This window comes from Oncorhynchus kisutch, linkage group LG23 (assembly GCF_002021735.2).
Source record: "Oncorhynchus kisutch isolate 150728-3 linkage group LG23, Okis_V2, whole genome shotgun sequence".
NCBI classification, from domain to species: Eukaryota; Metazoa; Chordata; class Actinopteri; order Salmoniformes; family Salmonidae; genus Oncorhynchus; species Oncorhynchus kisutch.
This window is the reverse complement of record NC_034196.2, coordinates 17,094,009-17,108,828: the sequence shown is the minus strand read 5'-3', so window position 1 is coordinate 17,108,828 and position 14,820 is coordinate 17,094,009. Positions and strand designations below refer to the sequence as shown.

Sequence of the window (14,820 nt, the reverse complement as noted above, 5' to 3'; positions counted from 1 at the left end):
AACAGGGTAGACTTCTTAAATGCATTCATTTACTTATGAAGAAACAATCAGAAATCCATCTGGTGGTACTAGTAGCCTAGCATTTATTTGTGACATAACAAGACCAATCTGTATAGCTGTGAATGTAGTATGATGTCAATTATGCATCAGGGAGTCTGTGCTCAGTGAGAACTACCTCAGATGGAGGGAAGGGTGTTAGACCACCAGTTCACAAAGCGCACCCTCATCTTCTCATGGACGGAGTTCCTGTTCATTTTGGCGTTGATCTCTAGGTACTTTTGCCCAGAGGTGGTGTATGCAGGCCAGGTCACAGGCACATTGGACTCCCCCTTGTTGGGGTCTCTGTGGTGGGAAAGGGGTTGAGGATGGTAAGAAAAACATAATGGTGAGAACATTCAATTTATCATCGTTTTCTGTGAGGATAATATCACTTTAGAATTTGAAATTGTATTTTCTTTTAAATTGCCACACACACACACTCAAAAGTTTGGACACACCTACTCATTCAAGAGTTTCTTTATTTTGACTGTTTCTACATTGTAGAATAATAGTGAAGACATCAAAACTATGAAATAACACATATGGAGTCATGCAGTAAACTAAAAAGAGTTAAACACATTTTGATGGGGCGGCAGGGTAGCCTAGTGGTTAGAGCGTTGGACTAGTAACCGGAAGGTTGCAAGTTCAAATCCCCGAGCTGACAAGGTACAGATCTGTCGTTCTGCCCCTGAACAGGCAGTTAACCCACTGTTCCTAGGCCGTCATTCAAAATAATAATTTCTTCTTAACTGACTTGCCTAGTTAAATAAAGGTAAAAAAATATATATATATATATATATGATACTGTATATATATACACTGCTCAAAAAAATAAAGGTAACACTAAAATAACACATCCTAGATCTGAATGAATGAAATATTCTTATTAAATACTTTTTTCTTTACATAGTTGAATGTGCTGACAACAAAATCACACAAAAATTATCAATGGAAATCAAATTTATCAACCCATGGAGGTCTGGATCTGGAGTCATACTCAAAATTAAAGTGGAAAACCACACTACAGGCTGATCCAACTTTGATGTCATGTCCTTAAAACAAGTCAAAATGAGGCTCAGTAGTGTGTGTGGCCTCCACGTGCCTGTATGACCTCTCTACAACGCCTGGGCATGCTCCTGATGAGGTGGCGGATGGTCTCCTGAGGGATCTCCTCCCAGACCTGGACTAAAGCATCCGCCAACTCCTGGACAGTCTGTGGTGCAACGTGGTGTTGGTGGATGGAGCGAGACATGATGTCCCAAATGTGCTCAATTGGATTCAGGTCTGGGGAACCGGCGGGCCAGTCCATAGCATCAATGCCTTCCTCTTGCAGGAACTGCTGACACACTCCAGCCACATGAGGTCTAGCATTGTCTTGCATTAGGAGGAACCCAGTGCACCAGCATATGGTCTCACAAGGGGTCTTAGGATCTCATCTCGGTTCCGTAATGGCAGTCAGGCTACCTCTGGCGAGAGAGCTGTGCGGCCCCCCAAAGAAATGCCACCCAACACCATGACTGACCCACCGCCAAACCGGTCATGCTGGAGGATGTTGCAGGCAGCAGAACGTTCTCCACGGCATCTCCAGACTCTGTCACGTCTGTCACATGTGCTCAGTGTGAACCTGCTTTCATCTGTGAAGAGCAAAGGGCGCCAGTGGCGAATTTGCCAATCTTGGTGTTCTCTGGCAAATGCCAAACGTCCTGCACGGTGTTGGGCTGTAAGCACAACCCCCACCTGTGGACGTCGGGCCCTCATACCACCCTCATGGAGTCTGTTTCTGACCATTTTAGCAGATCCATGCACATTTGTGGCCTGCTGCAGGTCATTTTGCAGGGCTCTGGCAGTGCTCCTCCTGCTCCTCCTTGCACAAAGGCGGAGGTAGCGGTCCTGCTGCTGGGTTGTTGCCCTCCTACGGCCTCCTCCACGTCTCCTGATGTACTGGCCTGTCTCCTGGTAGCGCCTCCATGCTCTGGACACTACGCTGACAGACATAGCAAACCTTCTTGCCACAGCTCGCATTGATGTGCCATCCTGGATGAGCTGCACTACCTGAGCCACTTGTGTGGGTTGTAGACTCCGTCTCATGCTACCACTAGAGTGAAAGCACCGTCAGCATTCAAAAGTGACCAAAACATCAGCCAGGAAGCATAGGAACTGAGAAGTGGTCTGTGGTCACCACCTGCAGAACCACTCCTTTATTGGGGGTGTCTTGCTAATTGCCTATAATTTCCACCTGTTGTCTATTCCATTTGCACAACAGCATGTGAAATTTATTGTCAATCAGTGTTGCTTCCTAAGTGGACAGTTTGATTTCACAGAAGTGTGATTGACTTGGAGTTACATTGTGTTGTTTAAGTGTTCCATTTATTTTTTTGAGCAGTGTATATATCCCCCACGGGGTGTGATTACTGTATATGATTGCTCTGCAGCTCTTTCTTACCCGGTCCTGGCGAAGTTGGTCCAGTAGGCGATAAAGTATTTGGAGACATTGCGGTACTTGGGCCAGTACGCCAGGGGCGTGGAGAAGGGCTTGCCGAACACAAACTGCAGGTCCTCAGCGTGGTCAGCCTCCATCCAGCTGGGGAAAGGTAGAACTATCCCGGACAAGCGGCTGGGCTCTGAGAACAGGTAGGAGTAGGTGCGTGCAGATCTGGGATAGTGCATGGAGAGGGGGAATGATTAGATATCCGTTATGTGACGCTGGGATAGGAAGCAGCACATACTGGGGGAGAAGGGCTGTGCTAGAGTAACAAGAAGGTAGACTCACTGGGCATTGGAGGCGTGCAGATAGAGAGCAGCCTGGGTAGGAACCAGGAAGACGTAGTCAGTCTCGATCATAACAACAGTCTTCTTGATGGTCTCCTGACTGGGCTTATCGCCCCAGTCTGCCGTGTACTCTGCGAAAGCGCTATTGATAGAGGCCTCTCCCTTCTTAGTCAAAGAACCCAGGAGCAGTTTCACATCTGACCTTCAGTGAGGAAGCGAGAGATTAGTCTCAAGAGATCTAACAACCCCTTCTTAAGCCAACTGTGTTAGGGACCTGCCCAAACTGATAACCTTACTCTTTTCAATACATGTTTTATTCTACTCCTACTTGTTAGTTAGACTTGGTTGCTTCTATAAAATGCTTTGTGGGTACATCTGCTGTCCCATTTAAGCTACACAATGCACATGGCCAACACTGAACAGACTACCCTCCTCCTCCCAGGTAACCAATCAGCCCAAAGTCACTCACAGAGGGAGGGTAGCGAGTGGCTGGTTGACGGCGGGTAAATCTAATCCAGTGAATAGGTGGGCATCCATGCTGTTGACCCCTGCAAGGTAGTCAATGTCAGCAGTGTTGTGGAACAGTTTCCCTGGGTGATCAGGCAGGAAGTCCCCATCGATCACTGGGGAGAGGGCCAGGTTGCCCACTATGGGCGCTAGAGGAGGCAGGCAGAGAAAGACATACCTTTTAACGCTATGGGTAGGACATGGCCATTACCAAATTCCTGTGTAAAATGGGCTGAGGAGATATGTGAGCGTCAGGCTAATGCTCATCTATACAGGCATCAATGCATGCAAACCACAACCTCCTTAGCATCTTTCTCAAAGTGTGCCACAGCCCCTTATTTTAACCTCAGTGAATACTCACTGGAGGGAGAACCAGCCAGGGACAGGGTACCAGCAAGGGTGAGCTCCTTAGCGTCAATGAGCTTCAGGCAGGCCATCATCTGATCATCAATGGGGCAGCCCACCTTCCCAGCAACCTAAAGAGAGAGGAGGATGAGACCACCCTTTAACAACCAACATGCATCTCTGTCAGCTTCATACCCCCCCCCCCCCCCCCCAATGTTACTGAAGTACACATACCATCTCTGCAAAGGCACGAGGGTTGTGGTTGATGGCCCAGGGGCAGAGAGCAACGCCACTCTGGGAGATGGCCCTGCGGATCAGCCCTTTGTTATGGGGAGAAAGCGTCTGTGTGGTGTAAAGTACATTCAAACTCAAATTAGTACATAGCATTTTTGCATTTGCTAATCTGTTAATACTGTGGACGGAGGACCCATGCCGAAAGCCATATCCTTACCTACAGTATCTTTACTTACAATCATTATATGCTTACATATACTGTATCTAACAATCCAAAAAGGCTCAACTTAAAATGGTCTAAAGTACAAGTGTTTTCTATCACCCTGTTTATTAGATCACAGATGTCTCAGGAACTCGGCTGACCATCACTCTGTACAGGACATCATGGTTCAGAATAAGGTATCAGGAGTCTCCCGGTTCTCATTGTTAAACGTATCAAATGTAATAAGCTAATGTCATAGACACGAGTTACCAGAAACTACACACTGTGACAGTAAACTTATGTTTTATGACAGGAAGACACTGAATAATAATGATATTATAATGAAGAGTATATAACATTGAGACTGAAGAAACATCCTTGTACTGGCCTTTTTTGTACTTCGACATGACTACCTTTGCCCTGAAAGCTCTGTATTAAAACTGTTAGTTCTCTTTTTAGTCCCACACCTGGAAGCTGACGCTAGCAGCGCCGGCAGACTCTCCGAAGACGGTGATGTTGTTGGGGTCTCCTCCGAAGGCGCGGATGTTCCTATTCACCCAGGCAATGGCAGCATGCTGGTCCCACAAACCATAGTTACCTGTCATGGAAGACCGCTCTGTGAGCCAGCAGCAGTACTCTCCCTACTAACATACTGTACATCTGGCTCTCACAGAATGGCAAAAGTTTCTGACAGCCAGTTGATGATTAAAGGTTAGATGAACACCGTATTCTTAATCAGTATTATCATATAGTGGACTCAGTCACCTGAGAATCACTACATGAAGAAAAGGTCAATGTCATACATCAGCTGATGCAGCACAGATCATACCCAAAGCCACCCACCCACCCACCCACCACCCACCTAGCCAGCCAGGCAAAGCCTTAGTTGATACCTACCAGGTCCGCTGGCATCTCCAGAGCTGAGGAAGCCCAGGGTGCCCACACGGTAACCCAGAGTCACCACAATGACTTTGCCCCTGTTTGCAATCTCCTCCCCGTCGTACAGATAGTTATCTAAGAAGTTAGCGCCCATAGAGCCTCCAACCAGGTAACCACCTCCAAAGATCCAAACCATGACTGGCAGCCCAGTGGAAACTAGGAAGGGAGGAGATACATTTCCATACATTTGTAGAATTACACCATAGTTATATTATTATGAGTATTATTAAACATCAGCAGACCATACTGTATCATGTTTTGATATGTGGATAAAGACATCCTACTCTTGTGACAGGTACGGGTGAAAGACACAGGTGCATGTTACATACCACTGAGGCCCTGAGGGACCCAGATGTTCAGGAAAAGGCAGTCCTCTTGGCCACGGGTGTCAGACTGGAGCAAGTTCAGCTGCATGCACCTCGGCTTGAACTCTGTAGCCTTAAGAACACCTGGAAGGAGACACAAGGAGAATCAGTCAGTCAACTGAGATGAGTGTTAGGAAGGCTAAGGTCTGATATGGTCTAATACGGCTGTCCAATATTTATTTTACAATCTGCTTCTGTATTACTAAATAGTTTTCCTTGCCTTATGGATGGACATCGGAAGCATTATGTTTTTACCCACCATCCCATCCAGGGTGACGCTTGGGCTTCTCAAAAACGCCGGGCTTGTCAGCGTAGGGGATTCCTTTGAAGACGTCCATGGTGCGGAGGAGTCCATCAGAATTGACTTTTTTCCCTTGCACCATGCCTCCCTCAGTGTACACCACTCCAAGCTACACATGCACACCCAAAAGGGCAGATACCAACTCATTACTCATTCAGTAATATATGCAAGTGTGAAACTGTTTTTATTATGCACAAATGTATTCAGTGTTGTTGTTTTATGCATGTAGTGGTGTCATTGTTTTGAGTTTTTTTTATTAGTGAACTGTTGCAAAAAAGGTGTTCAGCTGTTGAATTCACATTGCTTATCAACCTGTTGATGATAAAGATGTCAAAAACCTGCAGTGCGAGTAAAAATACAGGTGAAGTTCTTAACCCTTTGTGTTTCACTGTTGGTTACTTTATCAGTATAAACAATTTCATATTTAGCCTATTTTATTTGTGAAACTACAGTGATCTCCAAAAGTATTGGGAAATGTACAACCTTTTTGATATTTTGTCTCTGTGCTACACCACTTTGAATTTGAAATAATGCCCATGAGGTTATAGTGCAGACTATCTTTAATAGCAGCTTTAATTTGAGTGTTTTAGGGGACCAAAGGTATTACGACAAATTCAGTTATTTGTATATTAAAGTATTAGAAAGTATTTGGTCCCATAATCAAAGCACACAATGACTAAATCAAGCTTGTGACTACAAATTTGTGGGATGCATTAGCTGTTTGTTTTCGTTGTGTTTCAGATTATTTTGTGACCCATAGAAATTAATGGTTAATAATGTATTGTCATTTGAGTCACTTTTATTGTAAATAAGAATAGATAAGAAGAGATACACCGCTCTGCTAACCTCCCCTGTTATTGTAAAATGAGAGGTTAGCATGTCTTAGGGGTATGACATGTGAGTCTAACTTTCTCACTCATTATTTACAACTCATTCAGGATTATCTGTAATCATGGTAGCATCCATATCAATGTAGAAGTTTTTACAAACATATTCTATTCTTATTTTCGATAAAAGTGACAAAAAAATGACAGTACATTATTTACCACAAAATAATCTGAAACATGATCAAAACAGCAAATGCATCCAACAAATTCATAGTCACAAGCTAGATGTAGTCATTGCGTGCTATGAATATGGGACCAAATAATGAACCTTTTATTACCTGAGCACACAAGTGAATTTGTCCCAATACCTCTGGTCACCTAAAATGGGGGGACAGACTGTACTTTAACCTAATAGTCATTGTAGCACTTCCAAAGTGCTGGAGAGTCAAAACAAAATATTTGTGACTGTTCCAATACTTTAAACTCACTGTATATTTCTACTGTATCATTATTACCTCTACAAGGGGATCAAAACCACAGATAGTTCTAAAAAAATACATTCTAGCTACATTAAAACACCTACATTATTAACAAATATATTTGGAATTGGGTTTCAGAAAAAAAAAGAAAAAAAACATTAATTACACCAAATAAACTAAAATGGACTTACAGTGGCGGCCGAGGCGGACCCCAGGAACAGGGCAGAGGCAACCAAAATACCCAATGTCTTCATCATGCTGATCCAGAGACACCTGTCAGCACACCTTTTATACAGGAGACCCCTCCCATCTGTTCCAGCCAGGGTTTCACAATGTCCATAACCCTGAGTCATAGTGACCGCCACGTATCTTCCCCTCTACCCAGACAGATGGTAACAGAGAAAAATAAAGTTGGGAGGGACGTTGTCATAGTAGCTTCCATGGCGGGCTCTGGTACAGTAGATGAAATGTTTATTTTTCAACTGATTCAAGATGACCATGTATACTAGTGTCTATAACCCTCAAATTCAAATCTGAACATCAAAGCCAGTTCCACTGCTTTATATCCAATCTTCCCCTCTAATCAGAGTCTGATTTAGACTTGGGACACCAGATGGGTGCAATTATCAGGTCGTAAAGAAAACCACCAGGCTCTGGACCTCGTAGGGTAAGATTTGAATACCCCTGATATATTAAATATATATATATATATAGATAGATAGTTGAAGTCGGAGGTTTACATACACTTAGGTTGAAGTCATTAAAACTAGTTTTTCAACCCCTCGACAAATTTCTTGTTAGCAAACTATACAGTGGGGCAAAAACGTATTTAGTCAGCCACCAATTGTGCAAGTTCTCCTACTTAAAAAGATGAGAGAGGCCTGTAATTTTCATCATAGGTACACTTCAACTATGACAGACAAAATAAGAAAAAAAATCCAGAAAATCACATTGTAGGATTTTTTATGAATTTATTTGCAAATTATGGTGGAAAATAAGTATTTGGTCACCTACAAACAAGCAAGATTTCTGGCTCTCACAGACCTGTAACTTCTTCTTTAAGAGGTTCCTCTGTCCTCCACTCGTTACCTGTATTAATTGCACCTGTTTGAACTTGTTATCAGTATAAAAGACACCTGTCCACAACCTCAAACAGTCACACTCCAAACTGTACTATGCCCAAGACCAAAGAGCTGTCAAAGGACACCAGAAACAAAATTGTAGACCTACACCAGGCTGGGAAGACTGAATCTGCAATAGGTAAGCAGCTTGGTTTGAAGAAATCAACTGTGGGAGCAATTATTAGGAAATGGAAGGCATACAAGACCACTGATAATCTCCCTCGATCTGGGGCTCCACGCAAGATCTCACCTCGTGGGGTCAAAATGATCACAAGAACGGTGAGCAAAAATCCCAGAAACACACGGGGGGATCTAGTGAATGACCTGCAGAGAGCTGGGACCAAAGTAACAAAGCCTACCATCAACAAGGGCATTGAAGATGAAACGTGGCTGGGTCTTACAGCATGACAATGATCTAGACATACAGACAGACAGACAGACATATAAACTCAGCAAAAAAAGAAGCGTCCCTTTCATCAAGACCCTGTCTTTCAAAGATAATTTGTAAAAATCCAAATAACTTTAGATCTTCATTGTAAAGTGTTTAAACACTGTTTCCCATGCTTGTTCAATGAACCATAAACACTGCATGAATATGCACCCGTGGAACGGTCGTTAAGACACTAACAGCTTACAGACGGGAGGCAATTAAGGTCTCAGTTATGAAAACTTAGGACACTAGAAGCCTTTCTACGGACTCTGAAAAACACCAAAAGAAAGATACCCAGGGTCCCTGCTCATCTGCATGAATGTGCCTTAGGCATGCTACAAGGAGGCATGAGTACTGCAGATGTGGTCAGGGCAATAAATTGCAATGTCCGTACAGGCAGGTCCTCACCGGCAACAACGTCGCCTATGGGCACAAACCCACCGTCGCTGGACCAGACAGGACTGGCAAAAAGTGCTCTTCACTGACGAGTCAGGGTTTTGTCTCACCAGGGGTGATGGTCGGATTTGCATTTGTCGTCAAAGGAATGAGCATTACACCAAGGCCTGTACTCTGGAGCGGGATCGATTTGGAGGTGGAGGGTCCGTCATGGTCTGGGGCGGTGTGTCACAGCATCATCGGACTGGGCTTGTTGTCATTGCAGGCAATCTCAACGCTGTGCGTTACAGAGAAGACATCCTCCTCCCTCATGTGGTACCCTTCCTGCAGGCTCATTCTGACATGACCCTCCAGCATGACAATGCCACCAGCCATACAGCTCGTTCTGTCTGTGATTTCCTGCAAGACAGGAATGTCAGTGTTCTGCCATGGCCAGCGAAAAGCCTGGATCTCAATCCCATTGAGCATGTCTGGGACCTGTTGGATCGGAGGGTGAGGGCAAGGGCCATTCCCCCTAGAAATGTCCGGGAACTTGCAGGTGCCTTGGTGGAAGAGTGGGGTAACATCTCACAGCAAGAACTGGCAAATCTGATGCAGTCCACGAGGAGATGCACTGCCGTACTTAATGCAGCTGGTGGCCACACCAGATACTGATTGTTACCTTTGATTTTGACCCCCCTTCATTCAGGGACACATTATTCCATTTCTGTTAGTCACATGTCTGTGGAACTTGTTCAGTTTATGTCTCAGTTGTTGAATCTTATGTTCATACAAATATTTATACATTTTAAGTTTGCTGAAAATAATTTATGTAACGGTTTTAAAATCACCATCATTGATCCGGCAACACAGTTCTGAAAGACGTGCATCTTTGTAGTGAGTTTGTGTGTTGATACACCACCCAAAGCCTAATTAACAGCTTCACCATGCGCAGAGGGATATTCAGTGTCAGTTTTTGTTTTTACCAATCAGTGCCATTCTTTGTGAGGCATTGGAAAACTTCCCTGGTCTTTGTGGTTGAATCTCTGTTTGAAATTCCCTATATGACTGAGGAACCGTACAGATAATTGTATGTGTTTTTTATTTTATTTTTATTTTACCTTTATTTAACCAGGTAGGCAAGTTGAGAACAAGTTCTCATTTACAATTGCGACCTGGCCAAGATAAAGCAAAGCAGTTCGACAGATAAAACGACAGAGTTACACATGGAGTAAAAACAAACATACAGTCAATAATGCAGTATAAACAAGTCTATATACAATGTGAGCAAATGAGGTGAGAAGGGAGGTAAAGGCAAAAAGGCCATGATGGCAAAGTAAATACAATATAGCAAGTAAAATACTGGAATGGTAGTTTTGCAATGGAAGAATGTGCAAAGTAGAAATAAAAATTATGGGGTGCAAAGGAGCAAAATAAATAAATAAATACAAATTAAATACAGTTGGGAAAGAGGTAGTTGTTTGGGCTAAATTATAGGTGGGCTATGTACAGGTGCAGTAATATGTGAGCTGCTCTGACAGTTGGTGCTTAAAGCTAGTGAGGGAGATAAGTGTTTCCAGTTTCAGAGATTTTTGTAGTTCGTTCCAGTCATTGGCAGCAGAGAACTGGAAGGAGAGGCGGCCAAAGAAAGAATTGGTTTTGGGGGTGACTAGAGAGATATACCTGCTGGAGCGTGTGCTACAGGTGGGAGATGCTATGGTGACCAGCGAGCTGAGATAAGGGGGGACTTTACCTAGCAGGGTCTTGTAGATGACATGGAGCCAGTGGGTTTGGCGACGAGTATGAAGCGAGGGCCAGCCAACGAGAGCGTACAGGTCACAATGGTGGGTAGTATATGGGGCTTTGGTGATAAAACGGATTGCACTGTGATAGACTGCATCCAATTTGTTGAGTAGGGTATTGGAGGCTATTTTGTAAATGACAAAATTGGTAGGATGGTCAGTTTTACAAGGGTATGTTTGGCAGCATGAGTGAAGGATGCTTTGTTGCGAAATAGGAAGCCAATTCTAGATTTAACTTTGGATTGGAGATGTTTGATATGGGTCTGGAAGGAGAGTTTACGGTCTAACCAGACACCTAAGTATTTGTAGTTGTCCACGTATTCTAAGTCAGAGCCGTCCAGAGTAGTGATGTTGGACAGGCGGGTAGGTGCAGGTAGCGATCGGTTGAAGAGCATGCATTTAGTTTTACTTGTATTTAAGAGCAATTGGAGGCCACGGAAGGAGAGTTGTATGGCATTGAAGCTTGCCTGGAGGGTTGTTAACACAGTGTCCAAAGAATGTGTGGGGTACAGAGATGAGGTAGTCATTCATAAAAATCATGTTAACCCCTATTATTACACACAGAGTGAGTCCATGTAACTTATTATGTGATTTGTTAAGCAAATGTTTACTCCTGAACTTACTTAGGCTTGCTATAAATTGGTTTGAATACTTGACACAAGACATTTCAACTTTTCATTTTTTATTAATTTGTCTAAAAACAAAATTCCACTTTGACATTATGGTGTATTAGGTGTCGATTAATGATAAAATCTCAATGTAATAACTTTTATATTCAGGCTGTCAGAAAACAAAAATGTGGGTGGGAATACATTTTGAAGGCAATATATGTGACCTTGAGCATGGACTGAAATATCCATGGTGACTGAGTTAGATAAGATTTTTAGAGCTGTGTTTCGTGTAGCTTTTCCATTGGTTATGGTTATATGCACAGCCAGATAAGCTACCCAACTGATAGTTTATTGATAACTGATATACTTCTCCTCAATTGATCTTTCCATTGTGGACAATAAAGGGAAAGATCACTGCTCAACGTAAAAGGTAAAATTCCCAATTTTTCAACTTCATATTCATCTCCAGCACCACCCCAACATCATGTGAAAACAGACCATTTCTATGGTAAAAAAAAATTGAAAGATAAGTTTTTCCAATGACAACCAATTAGTAGGCAATGCCTACTCACAATTGGTCAAAAATCACATGATGCACACCGCTGATGTCATTGGAAACACAGTTGAAGTCAGAAGTTTACATACACCTCCGTTTTTGAAATCCCTGTCTTAGGTCCGTTAGGACTTGTTTTACTGTGGATATAGATACTTTTGTACCCGTTTCCTCTAGCATCTTCACAAGGTCCTTTGCTGTTGTTCTGGGATTGATTTGCACTTTTCGCACCAAAGTACGTTCATCTCTAGGAGACAGAACGCTTCTCCTTCCTGAGCGGTATGACAGCTGCGTGGTCCCATGGTGTTAATACTTGCGTATTATTGTTTGTACAGATGAACGTGGTACCTGCAGGCATTTGGAAATATCAGACTTGTGGAGGTCTACAATGTTTTTTTCTGAGGTCTTGGCTGATTTCTTTTGATTTCCCCATGATGAGTTTGAAGGTAGGCCTGAAATACATACACAGGTACAACTCCAATTGACTCAAATTATGTCAATTAGCCTATCAGAAGCTTCTAAAGCCATGACATCATTATCTGGAATTTTCTAAGCTGTTTAAAGGCACAGTCAATTTAGTGTATGTAAACTTCTGACCCACTGGAATTATGATACAGTGAATTATAAGTGAAATAATCTGCCTGTAAACAGTTGTTGGAAAAATTATGATAAATCTATAGGCTTTGGAACTTTGGTTATTACGATATATATGTGCAGACGCATTACTGGGGAGTTAGGTAGAAGCCGCTGTGTTCCATGATGCACTCCTGTTTACACGCGAATGAAGTTGTATTTATCATAAATGAGGGTTTAAGTTAACCCCCGATGCCTCCACCACATCGTGCTCTAATACCCAACTGTTGAACTTTTGGGGCCAGTTTTTCCAGCGGACCAGCACCCATTTTCTACCCTTTTCTCTCTTTTGATCTAGAATCACCTCCATGTGAAAGACTTTATCTTTACCCAACTGTACTTTCTGTAATTCCTTCTCATAAAAAGATCCCCCTATAAGCTCCCCGTCATAACAGAAATACACTTGTAGACAGGGGGTATACGTGGTAGACATTCGGTAATTGTGAACACCTCATCGCTGTAACCTTGCTCATATTTTTTGTTGAAAACACCCCTCAACTTGGATATACGTACCAAGTCACCCACCAAGTCCCCCACTACTTTTTCTTACGGCAAAGAGGGAACAAACCATACAGATTTTTAAAGACTTGAAAATAGTTTTCAGAAGAGACCTTGGAGGGCTTCATCCGTATACTCTTATGGTAGCTGCTGTTGTACCCCTTTACTAAATCTTGAACTATATCGATATATCTATGCGTGTTGTGAGCTGTAAAATATCGCCACATCCGCTCCTTCAGAGTTCTTGTTAAAGTGTTCAACAACTGAAGCTTTCCAATCTGGGCCTGTAGCAAAATGTACTATATTGTGCTTCCTCATGAGTTTCCGCCATCAGTCTGCACTTTCTTGGGGACTCCTCCTTCCTTCAAGATAGAGTCAAAGGCACGGGTCACCTCTGCCCCGCTCTTATTTTTTTAGACCCTTACAAATGCTATTTTAGAGAAAATATCTATAACCGTTAGCATGTAGCGATATCCATCATATTTATCTGCAAGGGCCTGCATGTCACATAGATCCGCCTGAAATTGGGACAAGGGATGAGTAGGAAAAAACTATATTTCTTGGAAATTGTTTCTGTAGAGTATAAGCATCCTGCTCTGCTAACCACTCATTCACTTGAGCAGCGCTTAACTGGCTACCTGTTTCTTCGGCTATAGCTCTCTGTAAATGCTCCTTACCCCCATAAGACCCAGGGTTAGAGGGGTTATAATAAATGGTTTTCAACATCTGCTCCGCGATCCTTCTTTCCTCTCTGAGGTACGATAACGTTAATGAGCCACTTTCAAATAACGACAACATTTCATTTTAATTTTTGCAAACATCAAGTATTACGTATACAGACAATTTAGGATTCGTTGCAGGATACTTGTCCCCGTTTTCTCAACGATCCAAGCATGTAACACCTTGTATATTTGGTTTAGATTTACAGGCTTGTGTCGCTGAATTTTTAAAACACACACATCTGCTAATTAAGTATATAAACAACAAATATGATACATGTTACAATTAAATGGTGTTTCAAACAAATACAGTAAAATCTTAGACAAAGTTGTTTCTAGTTCTTCAGAATCATCCACAAGACGGGATACCAGTTGTGTCCATTGTAGACTCTCGCCCGTATATCATACATGATTCGCTCCATTTTTAGCACGCGCTCTACATTAGCCCAGGCGTTGTGTAGAACGATACATTGTTCACTTTATTTTCAATCATTTGATGCATAACATTTGTAAGTGCTCTCAAAAGAAAAAAATGTATTTATTCTCTCTAACATCGTATGCATATAGTTACCCATTGCTTTACATCTAAATAACAAATATGTATTGTCACTCGGTCTCTTGGGGTTTATTGAGCCAGAACGTCATCACATCAGCCACCACAGCTTCCCTGTATTTGTTGTCATCCACCAGGGTGTGTCGGATTTATTTTTTTCTCTTTTGTTTATATTTTATTTTTGCATTTTCCAATTAAGAACATTCAAAACAAAAGTGAAAAGATATTAGACAACAATAGGACAAGGTGACAGTAAGACGAGCGTAACAAAAAAACAAAAAAAAGTATAATTATATAAACAAACATACAATAAGAAAAGAATAATGAGACATTAGATCACCTGCCGTAGGCTACATATTATACATTATGTGTGAAACATTGTGAGGATTCTATATAGATTCAATCAATGAGATGTGGGGGGAGATTCTCCATATAGTCAATAAAAGGTTGCCAAATTCTGTAAAATGTCTAACTTATTCCTCAAGCAGTAAGTGATTTTCTCCAAAGGGATACAACTA

General features: G+C 42.4%; 1 protein-coding gene across 1 annotated transcript; it reads right to left on the bottom strand.

The window, feature by feature from the left end:
- Positions 1 to 7: 7 nt before the first annotated feature.
- Positions 8 to 7,377, bottom strand: LOC109868857 (bile salt-activated lipase). The gene is made up of 11 exons (XM_020458590.2): positions 7,199 to 7,377; positions 5,660 to 5,810; positions 5,365 to 5,484; positions 4,994 to 5,191; positions 4,564 to 4,694; positions 3,895 to 4,002; positions 3,677 to 3,791; positions 3,278 to 3,464; positions 2,810 to 3,010; positions 2,483 to 2,692; positions 8 to 342 (listed from the first exon to the last, which is right to left on the bottom strand). The coding sequence occupies exons 1-11, from the start codon at positions 7,358 to 7,360 to the stop codon at positions 177 to 179; spliced, it is 1,749 nt and encodes a 582-aa protein (XP_020314179.2). The 5' UTR covers positions 7,361 to 7,377; the 3' UTR covers positions 8 to 176.
- Positions 7,378 to 14,820: the final 7,443 nt, after the last annotated feature.